Below are 27,573 nucleotides of genomic sequence, written 5' to 3' on the forward strand. Positions count from 1 at the left end.
TCATCTCTTTTCAAATACCTCTGAAAAGTGCTCCAACTGTGAATTGTTTTTCAGAAGCACGGCAGTCCATGCTGCGTGTATAAATGAGCTTTAAAGTGGTTGTATAGTTAAAATTTGGACTTTTACCTACAGGTAAGCCTGGCTTACCTCAGGTCCTAATTGGATAGATTGAAAGAAGCGCAGCCATTGGCTCCCGCTGCTGTCAATCAACTCCAATGACGTGGGGGGCGGGCCGAGTCCTGCTGTCTGTGTTTACCTACAGGTAAGCCTGGCTTACCTGTAGGTAAAAAAAAATATCTCTCAAACCTTTACGGTTAAGGAGATATTCCCCTCGCATTGAGTCGCTGACTGCAGCGGCGCATGCGCACGGAGGTTTCTCGGCAAAAGGCCCGGCAGATGTCGGACCTTGCCGGAAAGAAGTCTCCCACGTGCATGAGCGGGAGTGACAACATCGCGGCTCCAGCCACTCATAGCGCTGGAGCCGCGATACCCAGAAGGCACGTCGAGGCAAGATGTCATCTAGCTCGGCGTGGACCAAGTGAGTTACCGATGCCTCGTTCTAAGGTAAGTATTTCATAACGAGCTAGTATGCAGTGCATACTAGCTCATTATGTCTTTTGCCTTACAGGGGTTAAAAAAATAAAATTTCAGAGGCTATACAACCCCTTTAAAGGGGTTGTAAAGTCTAATTTTTCTTTTAACAAACTTATACTTACCTCTTCTGTGCAGTTGGTTTTGCACAGAGTGTTTCCGAACCTCCTCTACTGGGGTCCCCCAGCGGCGCCCCAGAGAAGCGCTCTCCCTGGGGGCACTCGTGCGGGCGCGCTCCCGTATCATGCTGCTGCTTCCATTGACACAGACAGCAGGACTCGTCCCTCCCCCCACGTCATTGGAGTCGATTGACAGCAGCGGGAGCCAATGGCTGCGCTTCTATCAATCTATCCAATCAGGACCTGAGACACCGGCTGGAGCTGCTGTGCTTGTCCCCGTCGCTGGAAAGACCAGTTTCAGGTAAGTATAATGGGGGCTCTCGGGGCTGCTGCATCACAGGAGGTTTTTCACCTTAATGCATAGAATGCATTAAGGTGAAAAACCTTGAGGGTTTACAACCCCTTCAAGTGTTTTTGCTGCTGGAACTTATTTAGATGTTAACCTCCCCGCGTTGCACTTTGATGTCCCCGGTCTGGTAAGGGCCCTAGATATTCTCCTGATGAAGCGGTTCAACCGCGAAACTAGTAGAGAAGCCCTCCGCGACCCATGTCCCATTGGGATACCTCCACCATGTGGGGACTCCTCTTATGGTGATCCACGTGGTCTGCCATTAAACATTTTTACTTAAGCATGAATGTCATTGTCTGTATTGATTTTTTATGAATAAAAATGTTTTTTTTTTTTTTTATATTAGTGTCTTATACTATATCTTCTTCATCTACCTGTCCAATTGCCCGCTTTTTCCCTTGCTTTTCGGAGCTTTTGATTTGGGGACAAATCTTCCGATCCCTCTCCTCTATTCATGTTCTGTCAGCGTGAGAAGAGGAATGCCGATAACTGGCACTTCCTAACCACACTTTGATCAGCTGTGATTAGACACAGCTGATCACATGGTAAAGAGCCTCAGTTATAGGCTCTTTACCGTGATCGAAGATGCGGTGTGTTGGAGCGTCACAACGCACTACTGATTTCTTGCGCTGTGTGCCCCTAGAGGAGCGCGCACGAGCGGTTTGTTCTGAAGGACGCCATATGACGTCCAGTCAGAGCGGGAAAGCCACCGCCCGGCTATCATTTTGCTATAGGCCGGGCGGAACGGGTTTAAGAAAATTGCTGCTTATATTATATATTTTATTATCCACAGGTTGGGCATTGAAGCTGTCTGCCCGGCAAGCCATGATGGGGAAAGATGTGAAGATTCCTTGCCTCATCACAGTCAAGAACCCTCCTATTGATCGCAAAGATCTCTCAATAATTTGGTACTTCCAGGGAAAGGAAATATTAAGGTTTCAGAATACAGCAGTGAAATCTACAGATTCTCGTATGTCCTATACAAGCCGGGCAGAGGATGGAATCGCTGATCTTTCTATATCGAACATCAATATAACAGACGAAGGGATCTATAGGTGCTCCATACTGTACAGGTCAGAGACGGAAGAGAAGGAGATCCGACTAGATGTACAAGGTACGCAGTCTTATATAGTCTACAAACTGTAACTTTTTTGGCCGATACATCCTAAAGTTTTATTAAACTAATATTGTCCAGCCCAAACGTTTCTATATTATGTATAGCAGAGGGTAAGGATAGAACTTCCATTACGGTTTTATTTTGGTTCTCTATTAGGAGGATCAAACTACGGTACTCTTCCTGTCTTAATGACAGAAGGACGATGTTCAATTTTGGCCTGGGCACCTGGGCTTCAATGACCTCTGGTCCGGAAAGGGTTATTTCTCATGTTCAACAGATAATACTGCTGTCTCACTTGTAAGTCAGGCACACCACTTTTCATATGTATAAACTGAAGAATCCACTTCCTGTCTTTAAAGCAGAACTAAAGGCAAAACTTTTTTCTCCATTAGGGAGATTTCCCTTTACTTCCTGTCCCATAGGCAAAACAGTATGTTAGAAGAAGTCCTTCCAAAGTGAGGGAATTTCTGAATTGTCACCAGGGTCACAAGCAATAGGCCGCGTACACACGATCGGTCCATCCGATGAGGACCGTTGTCATCGGTTAACCGATGAACCTGACTGATGGTCCGTCGCGCCTACACACCATTGGTTAAAAAAACGATCGTGTCAGAACGCGGTGACGTAAAACACAACAACGTGCTTAAAAAAATGAAGTTCAATGCTTCCAAGCATGCGTCGACTTGATTCTGAGCATGCGCGGGTTTTTAACCGATGCTTTTGCATACTAACGATCGGTTTTGACCTAGAGGTTAGGCGTCCATCAGTTCAATTTTAAAGCAAGTTCTCATTTTTTTGACCGAAGGTTAAAGAACCTATGGGGACTACACACGATCGGTTTGGACTGATGAAAAGGCCCTCGGGCTTTCACACTGGGACTGCAGATGAGGCATTTTTCAGGCGCTTTACAGGTGCTATTTTTTAGCACTAAAGCGCCTGAAAAACGCCTCCACTATGAAAGGGGTCTAAAGGAACCATGTCAGGACCAGCTCCAGGGTTTTCAGGGGACTCCACCCAAACAACGATCCTAATAAAACATAAAACACTAGATAGTATAAAACCTCTGCATTTAATATAAAGTATTGCACTTACACGTATATATAGTAAAAACAGAATCCAAACATGTAAAAATGCGTGATAGCAGGAACAAACAGCTCAGCCCGACCGGTTTCCTCAACAAAGGGACTTCTTCCGAGGCAGCTCTATACTTACCTTCCTGGTGGCCTATGTTTCGAGTACCACTCTACTGCGTTGCTGATGCCAAGACTGTATTGGGTGGGTGGAATATCTGTTACTCGGCAATACACCACCACTTCTCCCCACCTTTAGCTATGTAGGAGCCACCAAGAGAAATTAAAGCACATGAGTTGAGTTGAGTGGCATCTTGATATAGTGCGGTCATTTACCCTGACACGCTTGGCGGGATCTTCCAACCTAAGGTCCCTAACACACATTCATACACATACTAGGGACAATTTAGACATTATCTGATTAAAGTGGAGGTTCACCCCAAAAATGACATTTTTAACCTTAGATTGATGCTCATTTTGTCAAGGGGAATCGGGTAGTTTTTTTAAAATCGAAGCTGTACTTACCGTTTTAGAGAGCGATCTTCTCCGCCGCTTCCGGGTATGGGTCTTCGGGACTGGGCGTTCCTATTTGATTGACAGTCTTCCGACAGGCTTCCGACGGTCCCATACATCGCGTCACGATTTTCCGAAAGTAGCCGAACGTCGGTGCGCAGGCGCCGTATAGAGCCGCACCGACGTTCGGCTTCTTTCGGCTACTCGTGACACGATGTATGCGACCGTCGGAAGCCTGTCGGAAGACTGTTTATCAAATAGGCCCAGTCCCGAAGACCATACTCGGAAGCGGCGGAGAAGATCGCTCTCTAAAACGGTAAGTACTGCTTCGATTTTAAAAAAACTACCCGATTCCCCTTGACAAAATGAGCATCAATCTAAGGTGAAATTTGTTTTTTCGGGTGAACTCCCGCTTTAACCTACCAGCATGTCTTTGGAGTGTGGAAGGAAACCCTCGCAGGCACAGGGAAAACATGGAAACTCCAGGCAGATGGTGTTGTGGTCAGGATTCGAACCAGCGACCCTTTTTGCTGCTAGGTGAAAGTGCACCACATGATGGGTGAGTTGGTTTTACTCTCTCTCGGAAGTGTCAGGTACTTGTAGCAACCAGGGTGTCATTACTTTTGTTTAGACTCCATAGTAAAAGGTTGACCTTAACCTGCATATACACAGGTAATTCTGCATATATGAAGAAATAATACTGTCTATAGAAAGATTTTGGTAATTTTATTACAATTTATAGGATAACATGATATGTATTTTCCAGCTACTCCACAGATCAACATTACAGACAATGTCGTCGTAAAAAATAAAGAGAGTTCCCTACGTAGTGTCATCTCTGGATTCTATCCGGTGGACATCGACATTAAATGGCTCCGAGATGGAGAGATACTGGACAAGGTTATCGTGGAGAAACCTCAGAGAGACCCGGATGGGACGTACAGTGTGAGGAGCTCAGTAACAATAACACCCACTGAGGACGACGGAAAGCGGACCTTGTCCTGTAGAGTCCAACATGAGTCTCTTACTACACCTCTCCAGGAGGACTTCCAGCTGGTGTTTGGAGGTAATATACTCTAATATTTACAAAGTGCACATAAAAGGACAGGACTGAGCAAAGGTTTGAAAGCCCCTCTAGCACAACACTAACCACGTACCGCCCCCCCAAAGTACATCTACTGTGGATGGACGGCACAGCCAGGCTATGCGACATACCCATACATCACAGCCTTTCTTCTGGGTTTTGGATACGCTTGCGTGACCCCTGCTGTAGTTGGACACAGCGGCAGTTTGTCAGAAGATTTCAGCCAATGACTTTGGCTGAAAGCTGCTGATTGGCTGTAGCCAATCACAGCACAGAGTTCTGTGTTTACAAACACACAGAACATAGGCAGTTAGAAGGTTATCTGGCTGTTTCTTCTCCTTGAAATCAAATCTGACTACAGGGAGAAAAAGCACCCAGATCTGTGAGTAAAAGCAACAATCATTACACTTGTTAGGCACATAGTTTACCCCTTCATTTTCCCTTGATGTTAACCCCTTCCCAGACAGTGTCATTAGTACAGTGAGTGTGCAGTATTAGCACTGATCACTGCATTAGTGTCTTAGCACCGTCAGTGTCAGTTAGTGACCCTCCTAGCCAGTGTCTGTTAGTGCCAGATTGCCCACCATCCTATCATAGTCCAACTATAAATCGCTGATCACCACTATTATAAGTGTCTGCTCTATAGCTGTGCAAATATGCGCGGTCTAGTATATATATATATATATATACCGTAGTTTGTAGATACTATAACTATCACACAAACCAATTAATATACACTTATTAGGATTTTTATTTTTACCAGACATTTTTGCCCTAAATTTATGAAGAAGTTAGATGTTATTGGATATGTTTCATAACACAAAGTAGAACATAAATGTTTGGTCTTTTTTTGTTTATATCAGTGTTTCTCAACTCCAGTCCTCAAGGCCCCCTAACAGGTCATGTTTTTAGGCTCTCCATTATTTTGCACAGGTGATTTGATCAGTTACACTGCCATAGTAATTACCACAGCAGTTCCATCTGAGGGAAATGGTATCAACTATGGCTTGTTACCTGCTATACCAATAACCCCACACTTTCACCAAATGACCACACCACACCGAATTGGAGTAAATTGGCCATAGCAGACGTTTTATTAACCAAATATAAATATCCAATAATTAACATAATAACTTTTCAAAACATAACTTACAGTTTATTCAAGAAACTGGAGCACAAGGTCCCAAAGGCATAAAAAACAGAACTGTACCTGCTAGTCACTTCTAAGGCCTCCAGTCGCGAAACCACCGACTCGGAGACAACTTGCAGGTACCCATATACCAACTTGGAGCCGTACCTCAGACGGGTCTCTCCCTACCCCATACCTTTTTATGTGCCCATATGACCTATGATTACCATGCAACCCGCCAAGTGCCACAACCAGCCCCTGGGGACACTCAAGTCCCCCAAAACAAACACACAATGCCCACCAAAAATGTAGGGCAGGCAGATGGGAAGTTGTTACACCCTCTCCACCTTGCAACTGCAGACCACCCCTTCTCCGTCCACAGCTCACTTTCTCCCACAGCTCCACCCCATTCCCCATAACCCACTGTACATCCCTAAACTTCCCTGAACACTCCCCTCTTGCCATTAACTCCCTGTAACCTAAGCCCTGTTTACCCCTGTCATGCCAGCCCTCCGTTTATTGCCTTTGGGGAATGCTACGGGCCTCTTTCAGACAAGCAGTACCGCTTACTGCCCTCGGAAAAGGGATCGTTTTTCATGCCAGCCAGCCACAGTAGTGTCTGGCAGGTATCCAGGAGGTGCTACTGCCAACTCCGTTTTATTCAGTTTTTTCCTCTGCCTCCTTTGTCCACAATGTTTGTGGAATAATTGATTAAAACAAAAAGGAAAGTGATATTCTAGACTACAGTTTATGTTAGACTGCACTGGATTATTTTTTTAGCAGATAGCTGTACTAATGTTTTTGGCTTTTAATTTGGTAGATAGGCAATAGTATATAAAGTACACAAGAAGAAAGCATTGGAATGACATACATGTCCTTTTTTTTTTTTTTTGCAGATATCCCATCCGTTCACATTACTTCCCAAGCGTTTAAGTTGAATATTCAGCAGAACTTGGGGTGCAGAGTTTCTGGGTTTTACCCAGAATCCATCAAAGTGAACTGGTACTTGAATGGCACCCTGGTGGAGAAAGATAAGACTCAGAGGATCAGTAGCTCAGATGTGGAATCCGTCTACCCCTTCACCCCGACACAACAGAACTGGGACATGGAGCTGACATGTGTGGTGGAACATGGAACCCTCACCACCCCACATATGGTGAGACTGCTGGTACAAGCCACAGGTGAGAGACACCCAATTTAACAGAGGTATTTTAAAATAAACATTAAAATATTTAATTCACAAAGAAAGGCTTCTCTAGACCCCTGGGGCCCAACCTGTAGTCCTTTGGCACATTTCTGCAAACCTCAGGACCCCTGCAGGCACTGATCTGTGTCTCCCTATTGCCCTGTTATAACAGTGATTCCCACTAGTCTTATTCAGTATGTCTCCAGTCTAGGACTGTCTCCTGAAGCTTTTCCCCAGTCTCCAACAACTCCTATAGCACATTCACAGTCTCTGACAGTCTCCTGCAGCATTTCCACAGTCTCTGGCCATCTCTTGTATTAGGTCTGCCATCTCTAAACATGTTCTGTACTATGACCGCAATCTCTGACTATCTCTGATAGATGCCACTGACGGGCAGTAATAGGCACTGGTAGGTGACACTAATAGGCAGCAGTGATAGGTGACACTAATGATGAGGCACTGATGGGCACTGGTAGGCACTGCTTAGCAGCAGTCTTTTGGCTATAGCGCGGGTGGGAAGATGTTAATATGACATTCCGTGACCCATTAACTTGAATACCGGGTATTTTGGATGAGGAATTATAAACACCTCAAGCCCGGACATGCATATCCAGATTGTTATTTCTTTGCCCACAAGTCCATTATGTTAGAATGGCGTTCCCTTCTTTTTCCTGTACTGCCTTGCTTAACCACTTCCAATAAGACCGTACAGCCTCTTGAACTGATGGGGCCTGGGCCTAGTACAGGAGGGCTGGCTGTACTGCCTTATTAGTGGCCCTGGATGTAGCAGTGGTGATGTTGCTTTGTCTTTTATCCTGGTTTGACCTTTATTAAAACCTTTTTTGCTCTCAATCGCACATCTGTGCATAGAGGGAACTGAGTTTCAATGAGTATGTTCTATAAAGATTGATCCTTACCCATACCTCCCAACATTTTGAGATGGGACTAGCAAACGTACATAGGCATAGGACACACACCCCTGTCACAACCCCTTAAAGGAGAATTTACCAAAAAAAGGTTAATTAAATCCACAAGGGCTTTTTTTTAATCACTACTATTCCTTGATGTCGGCTTTTAAAATTTACAAATGCAGCAATTTAGAAATTGGATGAAAGATTTAGCATTGGGAAACACTTTTTTGAAAGATAAAAAGTGCATTTTTATATACAACTATAAAGATCAGACCAAAATGAGGGACAAATGAAGAGGAAAGAGGGACAGAGGGACATTGCTCCAAATCAGGGACAGTCCCTCGAAATCTGGGACAGTTGGGAGCTTTGCCTTACCTACTGGTTTATAGGTCTGTCGGTTCTGTTATTTTCACAGGTATATTTGCTTGTATTATGGATGCTGTAAAACGCAAAATAAAAAATATTTGAGATAAGAATAAAGAAAAAGCCAAAGAAAAACAGGTACTTGGAGGCAGCTTTTGTGTACTAACCATCGGTTTGGACCTATCGGTCAGCGGTCCATCGGTTCGATTTTAAAGCAAGTTCTCTAACTTTTGTCCGAAGGACAAAAGACTGATGGGGCGTACACACGGACGGTTTGGACCAATGAAACTAAACTTTGGTCTGTTTTCATCGGTTTGGACTGATGGTGTGTACGCGGCCTCATAGGCGTGTGCATATGGTGTGCCTGGGCACACCCTAATCACCCCATGTACATTAGCATTATACAGGAGCAGCACCAGGTGGGTGGTTGGGGGTGCCAGTGGCCAGTGTAAATGCCCCCATTATATTAAAGTCTAGGTTCAACCTTAGGAACATGTTACACCCGTATTTAGGGTGTACTGTAACATGCGCCCAATCAACCGTCTCCCACCACCAGAGCCCCCTTCTTGTGACAGCAGGTGGCATTCATGTGTGTTTGAACTTTGGGGTGCACACCCTAATGCAATAGGCTGCACACACCTATGGAAAGCCTACAAAACTCCTTTCATCCTCATCTGAAAAGGAGGGTGGTAGTAAACATTATCACTGGTGTGGAAGGAGCCCAGCCATGATGTCTTTGTCTTTTACCTATGTGATGTATTAAATGTCACGTAATTGCGTTCTGTTTTATCAAGTTACTCCTTCTGTTTTAACAAGCCCAAAGACAGATTGTACGTTAGCTTTCATGCTTTCAGAAGTTATAAGCTCAGGGGGGGGATTGAGGCGGTGGCCTGTAGTATCTATATATATATATATATATATATACAATGGAGCATTTACGGGAAGTCAGCTGTTCTCAGGAATCCATCTATTAAGTTTAACCCTCTCTGGTTCTGAGAAGCTCCTGAAACGTTTACACGTCTATTTACACTTTCAATAACTTTTTCTTCATAAAAGCCAACTTGTGTTTAAAAATGTTTGTTTTCATTTTGCATATGCATAACATACAGGGGTACAAAAATATACATTGTATGGCATCAGTTTCAGCGCTGTCATACCGTATGAGTACTCATAGGTCAGATCACCACTTACTAAAGCCTCGTACACACGCTTAGATTTTCGGACGACCGAACGTCCGTTTTTTTGTTGCATGCTAGTCTCATGTGGAAAGGGAAGAGAGGTTACTCACAATCCGAACATTTTCGTACAATGGAATACAACTTCAGAAGTGATGTCATGTTTTGAATAGTTGTGTCTGTATTCTTTAATTTCTGTAGTCTCGCGCTTACGATTTTTTTTTCGTACTAAAACCGTACTAATGAAACGAAAATCGGAGTTTGAGATTACATCGGAAAGTTATGCCGCATACAGACGGACGTTTTTTGTGATGAAAAAAATACGTAGTTTTTGAAAACGTCATTTAAAATTACCGTGTGTGGGGAAAACGTCGTTTTATGTATTCTGAAAAACAACAAAAAAAAAATTCGAACATGCTTGAATTTTTTGTGTCGTTTTTCAAAACGTTGTTTTTTGTGTCAATTAAAATGAGTGTGTGGGCAAAACGACGTTTAAAACAACGTTTTTAAACCCGTGCATGCTCAGAAGCTTCAACTTCAATGGAAAAGAGTGCTGAACGTAACCGCGCTTTGCTAGAGCATTTTGAAAAAACGATGGTGTGTAGGCAACGTCGTTTTTAAAAATGAAGTTTCAAAAACGTTGTTTTATTTCATGATTTAAAACGTTTATTTTTCATCACAAAAAACGACCGTCTGTACACGGCATTATAGTCTGTTATAGTCTGCAAAAAGCGAAATCGGCTGTCGAAAGCACCGTACTAATGATCCAAAAATCGTCAGACAGCTCGTCAAATTTTTCCATCCGACATTTGTATGGTGTGTACGGGCCTTTACAGTCATATTGAGATATGATAATTGTATGTCTGTAGAACACCCCTGACATCTTCAGACACACCCAGGCCAGCCGATCTCAGACTGATCATGGGGAAAGGATTTCCATTGACGATCGCTACTCTTTTCCTCAGTTACTGGTAGCTTTGGCAATCCACTTTCCCCTATACCTTAGTATATTTTTTACTTTGGCCCAACAATTCCTGAAAGGAGTATGGATGCTGCCGTTGCTGGCCTACTTTTCAAAACTTTAGCTGCCTAGCTGTCTCTGGGCTTGGTACATTCGGAGTCACTTGGATCAGGATAATGGCAAGGCACACTATATTACCAAAAGTATTGGGACGCCTGCCTTTACATGCATATGAACTTTAATGGCATCCCAGTCTAAAGCCTCGTACACACGGCCAGTTTTCTCTGCGAGAAAACTGCTGGCAGAGATTTTTGCAGAGAAAACCGGTCGTGTGTATGTTTTCTCTTAGAGAAAACTGCCATGAATCTTGACGAGAAAAATAGAGAACCTGCTCTCTATTTTCTTGTTGGGATTCTCGTTGGCCTGTTTCCCGACAAGAAAAGTGTGTGTATGCGGCTACAAGCTTACCTGTCCTCCTGTAAGCCCGCGCATGCTCGATGAGACTTTGACGCATGCGCGGTAGCTTACAAGGGTAGTGTAGGGTGAAGCAAAATGGCAGCGACGTCATCGAATGTGACGAGCGCATGCTCGTATTGCCGATGACGTCACAGCGTTCTTGCCATTCAAAAGAATGGCGGTTCTTTTGAATGGGCCGTGTGTACACTCGGCTTTGCAAGAAAAGCTTGCCGGGAATCTCGTCGGGGAAAACAACATTTTTTTCCCCGACGAGATTCCCTGCCGTGTGTACGCGGCTTTAGTCCGTGGGGTTCGATATTGAGTTGGCTCCACCCTTTGCAGCTATAACAGCTTCACCTCTTCCGGGAAGGCTGTCCAAAAGGTTTAGGAGGGGGTCTATGGGAATGTTTGACCATTATCTTCCTGAAGCGCATTTGTGAGGTCAGGTACTGATGTTGGACGAGAAGGCCTGGCTCACAGTCTCCGCTCTAATTTATGCCAAAGGTGTTTTTTTTTTTGGGTTGAGGTCAGGACTCTGTGTGTGGTTGAGAATGTCCGACTAGTGACGAAACGCGTCTGGTAGGCTACGTCAGTGACGTCACCACGCCAAGGAGGAGGGCTCCTTCATGCCGGCCGGCATTTACAGTTTTTACCATACACGCTGTTTTAAACTACTTAAAGCTTCAGGCGCCGCCGGGGGATCTTAAAGAGCCGACGTACAGCTACGACGGCTCGCGCAGGGGAGCCAGCCTGCCGCAGTATAACTGCGGCTGGTCCGGAAGCGGTTAGATTTAGAAGAAAAAATTTAAAATAGAACAGCTTCTTAGCATATCACAGGAAAAAATATCTAAATTCACTTCTACGTGGTATAACTATAACTGGATACAATTTAAATTCTCTTTGGCCTACAAAGCTTCTATTGAATAATCACAGAAAACAATACTCAACAATAGAATATAGACTAGACATTATAGGAAGAGAGAAAAGGGAAAACTCTGATGCAAACTGAACCCCTTAACCCAATCCCCTACTTAACCCCCCCCCCTTAATTTTTTATTGTATTATTATTGAAAGATAGTCATAAACTAACATTTTCATATGTAAAAACATTTTAAATCCCACATCTACAAGTTAGAATACAGAATCAATAAATAACCGAATAATACAGTATGTTTATCTCTGTAAAGGAATAATTGACTCTGAAGCCTCGTACACACGATAGGTTAACCAGAGGACAACGCTCTGAAGGACCGTTGTCATAGGTTAACCGATGAAGCTGACTGATGGTCCGTCACGCCTACACACCATAGGTTAAAAACCCGATCGTGTTAGAACGTGGTGACGTAAAACACAACGACGTGCTGAAAAAAACAAGGTTCAATGCTCCCAAGCATGCGTCAATTTGATTCTGAGCATGCGTGGATTTTTAACCGATGGTTGTGCCTACTAACGATCGGTTTTGACCTAATTTTAAATTTTAAATTTTAAAGCAAGTTCCTATTTTTTTAACCGAAGGTTAAATAACCTATGGGGTCCACACACGATCGGTTTTGACCGATGAAAACGCTATCCTATCGTGTGTACGAGGCCTTAATAATTACTAGAACCCATTTTGCAGAAAAATTATGTTTTTCTTTCTTACTGTACCTTAATGCATTCAAATGTTACAATGGAATGTTGTACGATTTTCGTATGTTCACTCAATAAAAATTTAAGAAACAAAAAAAATAATTTGCTTTACCTTCCATCATGGAGGATTTAATATCAGTGTAAATGTAATGAGTATAAAGTGTAAAAATAAATAGTATTGTACTTTCCTTTTGTTTTCAGATCTAGAGGCACGGTATAAATGCCATGTTGTATTCGCCAGTGTAGCGCTGATCTTAATTACTGGAGCTTTAATCATTGTTCTGTTATTCATCAAGCAAAGAAGAAAGCGTAAGTGACTTAAAATATTGTATTACATTGATGAAGTAAAGGTTTGTGTCCTGTCTGTTACACTAATAAGTATCGTATCTTATCACCAGGCAAGTGTAGCACCATCCTATAAGAATGTATCAGCATGTCTGTAACAAAACATTGAGACACACTATAACCCGCATGTGAATCGCACAGGAACCACATAGCATTCCTGTGCAATTCATTTTTTGGAACCGTACTGGTCTTTTTGTACCATGTGATCTGGTGTGGGCAAACTGCGTTTACAATCCTTTTTGAGTGTCGTTACCTTTGTATCAACACTCAAAGCGAATTGCAAATACACTGTGATTGCAATGCTGTGTGGGAAACCCGCAGGGATTGCGGTTTCCCGCACTGCATATGTGTGAACCTAGGCCTAATATCTTCTACAACTCCTTCTAGGATTATTATAGGGACCAATTACACTTGTGTGTTGCAGTAATGCATGCTAAAATGCACGCAATAAAGTATTTTGCCACAATGCATGACAACGTGCATGCTCTATGTGCAGTGCATTGCGCTGTCATTCTTAGTGCATGGACCAAAACGCACTGTACAGTAGAGTGCATCTCCAGTTACAGAGCTGCCCCAGGGGCATTGCTAGGTGGCAAAAAGACCAGGGGCCTGAAGGGGGGGGGGGGGCTGTGGCGCAGGTTTTTTTTTGGCTGGGCACTGGGGTTGCGTGACCTACCTGACATACATACACTGACCTACCTGACATATATACACTGACCTACCTGAAAAACACTGACCTATCTGACATACACTGACGTGTATACGTACACCTACCTGACATACACTGACCTACCTGACATATATACAATAACCTAATTGACATACACTGACCATTCGGTGGCACTAGGGATCAGAGCGATCCCCACTCAGCGGCAACGCTTGGGGATAACTATGCAACGTTTGTTGCCTGTGACCTGGGGCTTTTCAGGGGCCCATTAGGGGCTCCAGTGCCCTCCCGGCACCCCTGAGCAGCCCCATAAATATTGTACATTGTGGAACGTGTTTTGAAAAAAAAAGTCATGCAAATATTTTTATCCGTTGTGGTATATTGGCATCCAATTCATAATGAAATTGGCTTCCTTAACAAAATTTAACACGTGCTATGTGTGAATGTATCCTTTTAAAAAAAAAAGACACCGTTACCTTCTCGTGCAGGGCAAAGTGACAGTGTCTATGCAAAAGCCAACTTCTTTCCCAGCAGCCAATGATATGATTTTGCCGGTTATTTGACAGTGCTCAGGCCTAATGTTTGTCTGCTAGACCTTGGAACTGGCCCAGGGTAGGCCAGGTATTGTGGATGGCTGTGGAGGAGAAAGAAGGAGCCCAGGGGGATTACTGGTAAGGTAGGTATAAGGGGTTTGGAGTGGAGGCTTCATTCCTTTCCCCTCCGTCTTTGGCCTCAAGGGGTTTGGGGTAGGAGGCTTCATGCCTTTCCACTCCATCTTTGGCCTCAAGGGGTTTGGGGAGGAGGCTTCATGCCTTTCCACTCCGTCTTTGGTCTCAAGGGGTTTGGGGAGGAGGATTCATGGCTTTCCCCTCCATCTTTGGCCTCAAGGGGTTTGGGGAGGAGGCCATATGCACAGGTAAGATGATAGTTCTTAGAGATGGGGCAAGGCTTATCGATATATAGGACAAGCTAACTGTGAAACGCCACAGTGTAAGATTTTATGTGGCTGGAATGAGCGTTTTATTCGTTTTATTGGGGTATAATTAGCTTCCCCAGTGTCTACATACTATTTTCTGAGTCTGTGCTACTTCTGTGCCTCTGTAAAGATAATATTTAAATGTATATTTTTTGGTTTTACAGGCTTTCCAAAGGTGAGGAATATCACTCGCTCTTCGGGTGGTACTTTCAGCTTAGATGTGCATCATTTTTACCCCAAAAATATTACTGTATCGTGGGAGGTGATCCAGCTACCATCAAACACACAGCCTCATCCCATAGAATCTACCATTATAATAACTCAAAACCAAGATGGAACCTTCAATGCCACCAGCACTTGTGAAAGCCTCAGAGGGGTGGTCCATGAAAATGAGGTATATGTTGTGCGAGCCGTGGTGGATCACAGCAAACTGAAAGACGTAAAACGAAAAGAATGGAGAAGCGATGATAAAGATAACAAAGGTATGATCAAAATTTTGTTAAAGACAACATTGTCATAAATCTGACATGGTTGAAGCCCAAAATTCAAAATAGCAACCATCATTTCACTAAAATGACTGATTATTCAATCAGACACATAAACACAGCTCCAGTTCAAGGTTTTCTTAATTAAAAAAATGTGGTTACCTTTCTTAAAATGTTGTATCTTCTGATATAAAAGCTTGAACTGTGGAAAGATTAGAGATGGGGAAGATTAGTTCATTTTTTAGATATTCGGACGTTTACTTTAAAGAGGAATTCCAGGTAACGTGGGGGAGGGAGGATAGACCTCAGTCCTATGTTATCTCCATGCCATGACCTGGAGCCTAACAAACCAAGGAGAGAGTGAAAGGAAGCTGTTGGTGGAACCATTATTAAAATGAACCTATTGTGGCCATTAAAATGTCAATTCTACATATTTAGAGCACTCCCAATCAGATTAAATAAGATGTTGATAACTAAATTCCAGTCAGATGTTAACAAGTTTATATGGTCAGATTCCCACCCGCGGATATCCAAAGCAGTTTTATATGAATCCCAAAAAAGTGGCGGTATGGGACTCCCAGGCTTTAGGGCATACTATTTAGCTGCAAGATGGTCACGGATAGGTTTTGAGAATCCATGGGTCAGAGTCGAAAAAGTTTCAATACTACCTTATTCTACAACTGGATTATTATGGGGCAATAAATATATAACCATACCTTAGAAAAGCTTAACCAATTGGTTCTTTATTCATATTAATTATGGAAACTACACAGTAAGAAATTTACTCTGATTTCCCGTGACGTCATAACATTGCACCCGGCCTCCGACAATCTTAGAGACTCCGGCGACCTTTCGGTCCACCTGAAATCTCTATGATCAGCATCCGGGGCCGGCGTATCCTGTCACCGACTCACCGATCGCACAGGTGAGTCGGTAGAAGCACCGGAGGGCGGTGGGAGGGGGGGTGTCCCCTTTCGCCACCCGTAGGAATATTCAAGCTTCGGAACAGCCGCTATGATCATTCCTATGGTGTAGGGAATCGCTGGCTGAAAATGCTGATATTTGAATGATAAAATGAGGAAAAAAAGTTGCGCTAACTGTAAATATTGTAAACCAGTAGCAGCTAGCACCAACAAAAGACAATATTGTGTACAAAGAATAAAAAAGAAAAAGTGCAGCGCTGAGTATTCAGTGAAATGAATCAAAAAATATGGTAAATAATCAAAATTCAGTGAAAAATCAAAGAAATTTAAAAAGAAAAAAGAGGGGGACACACCCCCAAGTAATGTGACAGGTAAATAACCTGAAAGACAGCTAGAAAGTGAGATCTAGCTGGATAATGTGTAATATAAACACACCGTGATAGGTGAGAGGACACAAAAATAAATGATAATGAGAACCTCAAATGAAGTCCATATAATTTATACGTGTAACTCCAAAATGTAAATGTGATAGTCCAAGGTCAAAATGGCCTATACAGTCCAAAGAAATATATATATGCAATGTATTTCCTTTATTGGAGTTGGTCAAAAGTTCTTTGTGGAAAAGACCAGATGACTGTAGAGGAATGGAAGATGTTGTGATCTTCTCAGGTATGGAACTCAGATGTTCTTAATAAGCAGTTGGAACCTCGTCAGCAATCCACAATGGTATCCAAATAAACAAGTATAAAGATGGGTACTCTTACCGGAAAGTGTGGACATACACGTCAGCGACGGTATGTCAAACACGCATGTACGAGCTCCTAGGCAGCCGTGATGTCAATGGGGAAGCTGTTTGATGTGCCAGCCTTTAATCCGCCAGGACGGGTCCAATCCAATGAGAGGAGACAGCTCGTGCAGGTGTGGTTCTCAGATGAAAGAGTGTAGTATGCAGGCCAAACGTAGAAACCATGTAAGGGAAAACGTACTCACATAGTGCGGTTAATCCCAAAACAAGCCTTTATTAGGCATAGAAAATAAAAGCCAAAATAAACAAAAAACTGGATAAAAATATATAAAATAGATAAAAAAGTACAAGCCCAGTGAAAGACGAGTACAAGTGATCACAAGTAAAATATGGCGTAATGAGCAAGTAGCGTATGAGCTATGTACCCGACATGTTTCGAGCGGCAGAGCTCTTCAACTGGGGCATAACCCATACAAGTGCCCAACGCCATCTATTTATAACATAAGAATAAGCAATGATGACAGCGTGCCTGCAAACAGCTGAGGGAAGCCAGAGGAATTAACCAATCACAATCACTGACTTCAGGTGCCGCCCACTACTGTCAGCAAAGGACGTAGGATAAGCAATGATGACAGCGTGCCTGCAAACAGCTGAGAGAAGCCAGGGGAATTAGCCAATCACAATCACTGCCTTCAGGTGTCGCCCACTACTGTCAGCAAAGGACGTAGGATAAGCAATGATGACAGCATGCCTGCAAACAGCTGAGAGAAGCCAGGGGGATTAACCAATCACAATCACTGACTTCAGGTGCCGCCCACTACTGTCAGCAAAGGACGTAGTAAGTGAACAGCCACCTGTTAACTGTGGACCATCCGAGTGTCCATTGGTCCCCAGAGCGTGTCCAGGCGGGGCATAAGCAACGTCATAGCCGTCCTCAATGCTGCAGCCGGTGCGTCGATCTACGGCACCTACAACTGCTGCCAATCTGGGGGCGGGGGGCGGTCAGGCTCTTGACATGTGCGCAAGCGCAGCCACGGTGGACACGAAGGTCCCTACGGCAACCGCAGGGATGCTGACGTGTGATGTACGTGGCGCGCGTGCGTCCCACCCTGGAACGCAAAAGGGCCAATCACAGGGAAGAGTCAATGTATTATGAAACCAGGTCAGCGTCGTGATGTCATCACGCTGCGCCCTCACAATGCGTTCCAAGTATTCCAATGACTCGCACATACGAATCAGTGAGGAATATGGACACTGACCTGGAATACAAGGGGAGTGACATTTAGGAATACCCAATGGTGGTGTAGGCAGTGTATACAAGGCTGTGTGGCATCATTGCTATTGTAAACAAAAAATATACATTAATACATATACAATCAATAAACAAAGTACCTGAAAAATAATAATGAATATGCCTGTATATAAAAATAACAATGCTATATTTTGAATACATGTGAGAAATGGAGAAAATGGCCATAATGATATGCTTATAAGAATGCCTAACAAAAATCCCAAATTAAGGAAAGCACAATAAGAGAAGGACATAAACGTCATACAATCACTAGGATTTGTTAATAAAGGCGTTAATATCCCACTCTATATTGAGTCCATGAGGGAAAAAACAGCGAAGCTGGTATATCCAGAACATCTCAAGTTGGGACACGCCTCTGATCTTGGACTCACCCCTCCAATGGGGGGTAAATTTGCCAATGATCTGGAAACTTGTCCCCTCTGGATTTTTATGATGATGTTCCAGGTAGTGTTTGGGCACACTGTGATTAGTTTTACCCAATCTAATCCGAGCTATGTGTTCATTTACCCTGATTGAGAACGTACGTATGGTCCTGCCAACGTATTGTTTTTTGCACGGACAAGTAAGCAAATAGACAACATAACGGGTGTCACAGGTTACAAAATCCCTCACATGGTAAATACTGGATGTCACTGTAGATGTAAAACTGGTAATCTTTCTGTTGGTAAGCGCGTTTAAAAGACAGACATTGCATCTCCTGCATGCATGGAATCCCTTCATCTCAGGAAAGAAAGACGGTTTGGTAGGAGGGTCTGATACGTTAGGGGCAAGCTTATTCCTGAGTGCCATGGCCCCCCTAAATACAACTCCAGGTCTATCAGGGAGTACCGGACCCAAAAGGGAGTCGCTTTTCAAAACGTTCCAATGCTGATTGAGTATGCTTTTGATACGTTTATGCTGGACAGAATACTGAGTAGTAAATGCCCATTTAAATTTTGTATCAGGGGGACGTTTTGGCTTCTCTACAGTAAGGGAATCTCTATCGATCTTGCGAACACGCTCAATATCCTCATCCACTTTCCCCGGTGAGTACCCCTTCTCAACAAATTTGGCCTTGAGGGATTCCGCTTGTATGACAAAATCAGAGGCGTTTGTACAATTCCTTCTAATGCGGAGCAACTGGCTGAAAGGTATAGATTTCAGCCAAGAACTGTAATGACAGCTGTCCGTGGGAATGTACCCGTTTCTGTCTGTTGGCTTAAAAAATGTTCTAGTAACCAACTGATTATTGTCCACTGAAATCTCAAGGTCAAGAAAATGTATAAGGGTGTGGCTAAGATCATAAGTGAGGATAATGCCCATCTCGTTGTCATTTAGAGTGACCATAAAGTCATGGAGAGATTCTTCATCACCATGCCACAGGAGGAGGATGTCGTCTATGTACCTGGCCCACAGCAAGATCTCTGGACGATGGAGGGCATAGACGACATCCTCCTCCCAATGGGCCATGTAAAGGTTCGCCAGGCTGGGGGCAAACTTGGCCCCCATCGCGACACCCTTTGTTTGAAGAAAGAAACGTTGGTCGTACCAAAAATAATTGCCCTGTGTGGCAAATTTGAGCAAGTCCATGATGAATCTCTGTTGTGCAATGGGGAGTGTGCCGTCCCTGGAAAGGGACAGTTCTACAGATTTGAACCCCAATTTGTGTGGTATGCACGTATACAGAGATGTAACATCGGCAGTTACCAAAAGACATCCCTCAGGAAGATCCACTGCTTGTAATTTGCGTATCGTGTCTCCTGTGTCTTTTAAAAAAGACGGAACAGCCCGCACCAGGGGTTGTAGGAAGAAATCGATGTACCTCCCAATACGAGAGGTCACCGAGTCTATCCCGCTAACGATGGGTCTGCCCGGGGGATTGGTGACACTTTTATGGATCTTAGGGAGGAAGTACATGACTGGAATGCGAGGGACGGTAGGTATAAGGTAATCTTTTTCTTTTTTATCCAGAATTCCATCAGAAAAACCCCTATTGATCAAACCCAAAAGAGACTTCTTTAGCGTCTTTGTTGGATCAGACGTCAATGGGGCATAGGTGCTTGTGTCATCAAGGATGCGGCACATTTCTAAATGATAATCCGCCTTATCCATGATGACCAAACCACCTCCCTTATCGGCTGGCCGAATTATTAGGTCTTTTCTCTCACACAAAGATTTAAGACCCAATTTGATGTCGGGATGGTCATAGGTACGTTTTTTGGGTATGGCTTCAAGGTCTTTGAGTACCAAGTCTCGAAAGACCTTAATGGATGATGCTGTGGTAGTAGGAGGATTGAACAATGATGGATTGGACATCCCTGAATGGATTACATCTCCTAAGGAGGCATAAGAAGTTTTGGACTGATAGGGGTTAGACAAAAAATATCTCTGAATATTTAATTTTCGGGTAAACTTATGAATATCGACAAAAGTGTCGAATTTGTTCAATTGTTTCGATGGAACGAATTTTAAACCCTTGTCTAAGGTGGTAATCTCAGCCTTGGAAAATTCAACCTTGCTCAGATTGAAAATGCCACTACCTTTTACAGTCTGCCTCTTTTTCCTTGCCCTCCTCCCCCCTCGGGTGCCCCGTTTTGTTCTATGCCCCTTTTGGAACCCGTGCGAGCCCTGGGAAAATCCCCTTCATGGGGGGGCTCATGATGTGAGCGATTATAAGAATAAGGAGACCTATTGTAAGAATCCTGATCACCCTCCGTATAGGGATAGTAACCCCTAGTGTCCCTCAATGGAAGGAACCTATTGTGGGTATGTACCGGGGTATGATCTCCACGAGGTCGATCATAGTGACCACCTCCTCGACTGTCATAGAATTCATGAGGAGATCTATCTCTACCATGGGAGTAGTGGGGTGATCTATCCCTGGTGTGTGAATCCCGGGGGGATCTATCCCGACTATGGTAATAGGCAGTACTATGGTCATTGGAAACCTGGTGGTTACCCCTTCCTTTACCTCGTCCACCCCTCCCCCTGGGTTGCCCCTTGATGTGATTATTGGGGATGGGGAATTTACTTGGAGGGTCTGTTGTTTTCATTGAAGGAACTTGGGGGGTGGTCGCGGGAACCAAAATTCTCGAGACATTGGCCAAGGGAGCCGTGGTATCCATCTGTGTGGGAATTACCTCACCGGATGGTATAAGTGACTCTTTTTTTTGCCATTTATAAACCAGACCAGCTTGATAGTCATTAGTGTCTCGGATATATTTTTTTTGTTTTTTAAAACGTTGGTCTCTTTCTTCCTTTTCCAGTATACCCTGGAGATTAGAGGAAAGGGAGATGTATTCTGGAGATGTTTTATGTGGAAGAAGTTGTTCTCGAAGGGTTTTAATCTCTGAGTCAATGGCCTTTAATTTAGACTTTTTTCTCCCTGTAAGGAATTCGAGAAGATTTAAGCCTGCTTCGTTAAAGTAACGAGACCAAGCCTGTAAATCATCATCACCTTGTTGTGGGTGAATATCCCACCTTAATCCTCTCGGGACCAATTTTTCCTTCTGGTATTGTTCCAGAAAGGCTATGTCCCATTGTAGATGGATTTCTGTGGTCATGAGATTTTTCAATCTCATGAAAACACCACTGATTTCCACGCTGGTACCAGTGACCGTGAAAATACCTTCAGTGTTTAAAGAGCGAGAGGACCTATAATCAAATACATCCATAATTGATGATGTGTAGTAAATGATAAAGGACTGTTTAGTGAGCTGCAACAATGGTGTCACGTGGAAAAAGATAAAATGAGGAAAAAAAGTTGCGCTAACTGTAAATATTGTAAACCAGTAGCAGCTAGCACCAACAAAAGACAATATTGTGTACAAAGAATAAAAAAGAAAAAGTGCAGCGCTGAGTATTCAGTGAAATGAATCAAAAAATATGGTAAATAATCAAAATTCAGTGAAAAATCAAAGAAATTTAAAAAGAAAAAAGAGGGGGACACACCCCCAAGTAATGTGACAGGTAAATAACCTGAAAGACAGCTAGAAAGTGAGATCTAGCTGGATAATGTGTAATATAAACACACCGTGATAGGTGAGAGGACACAAAAATAAATGATAATGAGAACCTCAAATGAAGTCCATATAATTTATACGTGTAACTCCAAAATGTAAATGTGATAGTCCAAGGTCAAAATGGCCTATACAGTCCAAAGAAATATATATATGCAATGTATTTCCTTTATTGGAGTTGGTCAAAAGTTCTTTGTGGAAAAGACCAGATGACTGTAGAGGAATGGAAGATGTTGTGATCTTCTCAGGTATGGAACTCAGATGTTCTTAATAAGCAGTTGGAACCTCGTCAGCAATCCACAATGGTATCCAAATAAACAAGTATAAAGATGGGTACTCTTACCGGAAAGTGTGGACATACACGTCAGCGACGGTATGTCAAACACGCATGTACGAGCTCCTAGGCAGCCGTGATGTCAATGGGGAAGCTGTTTGATGTGCCAGCCTTTAATCCGCCAGGACGGGTCCAATCCAATGAGAGGAGACAGCTCGTGCAGGTGTGGTTCTCAGATGAAAGAGTGTAGTATGCAGGCCAAACGTAGAAACCATGTAAGGGAAAACGTACTCACATAGTGCGGTTAATCCCAAAACAAGCCTTTATTAGGCATAGAAAATAAAAGCCAAAATAAACAAAAAACTGGATAAAAATATATAAAATAGATAAAAAAGTACAAGCCCAGTGAAAGACGAGTACAAGTGATCACAAGTAAAATATGGCGTAATGAGCAAGTAGCGTATGAGCTATGTACCCGACATGTTTCGAGCGGCAGAGCTCTTCAACTGGGGCATAACCCATACAAGTGCCCAACGCCATCTATTTATAACATAAGAATAAGCAATGATGACAGCGTGCCTGCAAACAGCTGAGGGAAGCCAGAGGAATTAACCAATCACAATCACTGACTTCAGGTGCCGCCCACTACTGTCAGCAAAGGACGTAGGATAAGCAATGATGACAGCGTGCCTGCAAACAGCTGAGAGAAGCCAGGGGAATTAGCCAATCACAATCACTGCCTTCAGGTGTCGCCCACTACTGTCAGCAAAGGACGTAGGATAAGCAATGATGACAGCATGCCTGCAAACAGCTGAGAGAAGCCAGGGGGATTAACCAATCACAATCACTGACTTCAGGTGCCGCCCACTACTGTCAGCAAAGGACGTAGTAAGTGAACAGCCACCTGTTAACTGTGGACCATCCGAGTGTCCATTGGTCCCCAGAGCGTGTCCAGGCGGGGCATAAGCAACGTCATAGCCGTCCTCAATGCTGCAGCCGGTGCGTCGATCTACGGCACCTACAACTGCTGCCAATCTGGGGGCGGGGGGCGGTCAGGCTCTTGACATGTGCGCAAGCGCAGCCACGGTGGACACGAAGGTCCCTACGGCAACCGCAGGGATGCTGACGTGTGATGTACGTGGCGCGCGTGCGTCCCACCCTGGAACGCAAAAGGGCCAATCACAGGGAAGAGTCAATGTATTATGAAACCAGGTCAGCGTCGTGATGTCATCACGCTGCGCCCTCACAATGCGTTCCAAGTATTCCAATGACTCGCACATACGAATCAGTGAGGAATATGGACACTGACCTGGAATACAAGGGGAGTGACATTTAGGAATACCCAATGGTGGTGTAGGCAGTGTATACAAGGCTGTGTGGCATCATTGCTATTGTAAACAAAAAATATACATTAATACATATACAATCAATAAACAAAGTACCTGAAAAATAATAATGAATATGCCTGTATATAAAAATAACAATGCTATATTTTGAATACATGTGAGAAATGGAGAAAATGGCCATAATGATATGCTTATAAGAATGCCTAACAAAAATCCCAAATTAAGGAAAGCACAATAAGAGAAGGACATAAACGTCATACAATCACTAGGATTTGTTAATAAAGGCGTTAATATCCCACTCTATATTGAGTCCATGAGGGAAAAAACAGCGAAGCTGGTATATCCAGAACATCTCAAGTTGGGACACGCCTCTGATCTTGGACTCACCCCTCCAATGGGGGGTAAATTTGCCAATGATCTGGAAACTTGTCCCCTCTGGATTTTTATGATGATGTTCCAGGTAGTGTTTGGGCACACTGTGATTAGTTTTACCCAATCTAATCCGAGCTATGTGTTCATTTACCCTGATTGAGAACGTACGTATGGTCCTGCCAACGTATTGTTTTTTGCACGGACAAGTAAGCAAATAGACAACATAACGGGTGTCACAGGTTACAAAATCCCTCACATGGTAAATACTGGATGTCACTGTAGATGTAAAACTGGTAATCTTTCTGTTGGTAAGCGCGTTTAAAAGACAGACATTGCATCTCCTGCATGCATGGAATCCCTTCATCTCAGGAAAGAAAGACGGTTTGGTAGGAGGGTCTGATACGTTAGGGGCAAGCTTATTCCTGAGTGCCATGGCCCCCCTAAATACAACTCCAGGTCTATCAGGGAGTACCGGACCCAAAAGGGAGTCGCTTTTCAAAACGTTCCAATGCTGATTGAGTATGCTTTTGATACGTTTATGCTGGACAGAATACTGAGTAGTAAATGCCCATTTAAATTTTGTATCAGGGGGACGTTTTGGCTTCTCTACAGTAAGGGAATCTCTATCGATCTTGCGAACACGCTCAATATCCTCATCCACTTTCCCCGGTGAGTACCCCTTCTCAACAAATTTGGCCTTGAGGGATTCCGCTTGTATGACAAAATCAGAGGCGTTTGTACAATTCCTTCTAATGCGGAGCAACTGGCTGAAAGGTATAGATTTCAGCCAAGAACTGTAATGACAGCTGTCCGTGGGAATGTACCCGTTTCTGTCTGTTGGCTTAAAAAATGTTCTAGTAACCAACTGATTATTGTCCACTGAAATCTCAAGGTCAAGAAAATGTATAAGGGTGTGGCTAAGATCATAAGTGAGGATAATGCCCATCTCGTTGTCATTTAGAGTGACCATAAAGTCATGGAGAGATTCTTCATCACCATGCCACAGGAGGAGGATGTCGTCTATGTACCTGGCCCACAGCAAGATCTCTGGACGATGGAGGGCATAGACGACATCCTCCTCCCAATGGGCCATGTAAAGGTTCGCCAGGCTGGGGGCAAACTTGGCCCCCATCGCGACACCCTTTGTTTGAAGAAAGAAACGTTGGTCGTACCAAAAATAATTGCCCTGTGTGGCAAATTTGAGCAAGTCCATGATGAATCTCTGTTGTGCAATGGGGAGTGTGCCGTCCCTGGAAAGGGACAGTTCTACAGATTTGAACCCCAATTTGTGTGGTATGCACGTATACAGAGATGTAACATCGGCAGTTACCAAAAGACATCCCTCAGGAAGATCCACTGCTTGTAATTTGCGTATCGTGTCTCCTGTGTCTTTTAAAAAAGACGGAACAGCCCGCACCAGGGGTTGTAGGAAGAAATCGATGTACCTCCCAATGCGAGAGGTCACCGAGTCTATCCCGCTAACGATGGGTCTGCCCGGGGGATTGGTGACACTTTTATGGATCTTAGGGAGGAAGTACATGACTGGAATGCGAGGGACGTTAAAAAACAAAAAAAATATATCCGAGACACTAATGACTATCAAGCTGGTCTGGTTTATAAATGGCAAAAAAGAGTCACTTATACCATCCGGTGAGGTAATTCCCACACAGATGGATACCACGGCTCCCTTGGCCAATGTCTCGAGAATTTTGGTTCCCGCGACCACCCCCCAAGTTCCTTCAATGAAAACAACAGACCCTCCAAGTAAATTCCCCATCCCCAATAATCACATCAAGGGGCAACCCAGGGGGAGGGGTGGACGAGGTAAAGGAAGGGGTAACCACCAGGTTTCCAATGACCATAGTACTGCCTATTACCATAGTCGGGATAGATCCCCCCGGGATTCACACACCAGGGATAGATCACCCCACTACTCCCATGGTAGAGATAGATCTCCTCATGAATTCTATGACAGTCGAGGAGGTGGTCACTATGATCGACCTCGTGGAGATCATACCCCGGTACATACCCACAATAGGTTCCTTCCATTGAGGGACACTAGGGGTTACTATCCCTATACGGAGGGTGATCAGGATTCTTACAATAGGTCTCCTTATTCTTATAATCGCTCACATCATGAGCCCCCCCATGAAGGGGATTTTCCCAGGGCTCGCACGGGTTCCAAAAGGGGCATAGAACAAAACGGGGCACCCGAGGGGGGAGGAGGGCAAGGAAAAAGAGGCAGACTGTAAAAGGTAGTGGCATTTTCAATCTGAGCAAGGTTGAATTTTCCAAGGCTGAGATTACCACCTTAGACAAGGGTTTAAAATTCGTTCCATCGAAACAATTGAACAAATTCGACACTTTTGTCGATATTCATAAGTTTACCCGAAAATTAAATATTCAGAGATATTTTTTGTCTAACCCCTATCAGTCCAAAACTTCTTATGCCTCCTTAGGAGATGTAATCCATTCAGGGATGTCCAATCCATCATTGTTCAATCCTCCTACTACCACAGCATCATCCATTAAGGTCTTTCGAGACTTGGTACTCAAAGACCTTGAAGCCATACCCAAAAAACGTACCTATGACCATCCCGACATCAAATTGGGTCTTAAATCTTTGTGTGAGAGAAAAGACCTAATAATTCGGCCAGCCGATAAGGGAGGTGGTTTGGTCATCATGGATAAGGCGGATTATCATTTAGAAATGTGCCGCATCCTTGATGACACAAGCACCTATGCCCCATTGACGTCTGATCCAACAAAGACGCTAAAGAAGTCTCTTTTGGGTTTGATCAATAGGGGTTTTTCTGATGGAATTCTGGATAAAAAAGAAAAAGATTACCTTATACCTACCGTCCCTCGCATTCCAGTCATGTACTTCCTCCCTAAGATCCATAAAAGTGTCACCAATCCCCCGGGCAGACCCATCGTTAGCGGGATAGACTCGGTGACCTCTCGTATTGGGAGGTACATCGATTTCTTCCTACAACCCCTGGTGCGGGCTGTTCCGTCTTTTTTAAAAGACACAGGAGACACGATACGCAAATTACAAGCAGTGGATCTTCCTGAGGGATGTCTTTTGGTAACTGCCGATGTTACATCTCTGTATACGTGCATACCACACAAATTGGGGTTCAAATCTGTAGAACTGTCCCTTTCCAGGGACGGCACACTCCCCATTGCACAACAGAGATTCATCATGGACTTGCTCAAATTTGCCACACAGGGCAATTATTTTTGGTACGACCAACGTTTCTTTCTTCAAACAAAGGGTGTCGCGATGGGGGCCAAGTTTGCCCCCAGCCTGGCGAACCTTTACATGGCCCATTGGGAGGAGGATGTCGTCTATGCCCTCCATCGTCCAGAGATCTTGCTGTGGGCCAGGTACATAGACGACATCCTCCTCCTGTGGCATGGTGATGAAGAATCTCTCCATGACTTTATGGTCACTCTAAATGACAACGAGATGGG

General features: G+C 43.9%; 1 protein-coding gene across 1 annotated transcript in view; it reads left to right on the forward strand.

Moving 5' to 3' along the window:
• Nucleotides 1–1,855: 1,855 nt before the first annotated feature.
• LOC120944351 overlaps nt 1,856–27,573 on the forward strand; it is a 75,890-nt gene continuing 50,172 nt past the window's right edge. The window contains exons 1-5 of the mRNA XM_040358402.1: nt 1,856–2,173; nt 4,526–4,825; nt 6,869–7,153; nt 12,855–12,962; nt 14,806–15,123. Coding sequence (XP_040214336.1) covers nt 1,885–2,173; nt 4,526–4,825; nt 6,869–7,153; nt 12,855–12,962; nt 14,806–15,123 — 1,300 coding nt within the window. The 5' untranslated portion in view covers nt 1,856–1,884. The remainder of the gene's footprint in view (nt 2,174–4,525; nt 4,826–6,868; nt 7,154–12,854; nt 12,963–14,805; nt 15,124–27,573) is intronic.

The sequence above is a fragment of the Rana temporaria genome, chromosome 6, assembly GCF_905171775.1.
Source record: "Rana temporaria chromosome 6, aRanTem1.1, whole genome shotgun sequence".
Taxonomy (NCBI): domain Eukaryota; kingdom Metazoa; phylum Chordata; class Amphibia; order Anura; family Ranidae; genus Rana; species Rana temporaria.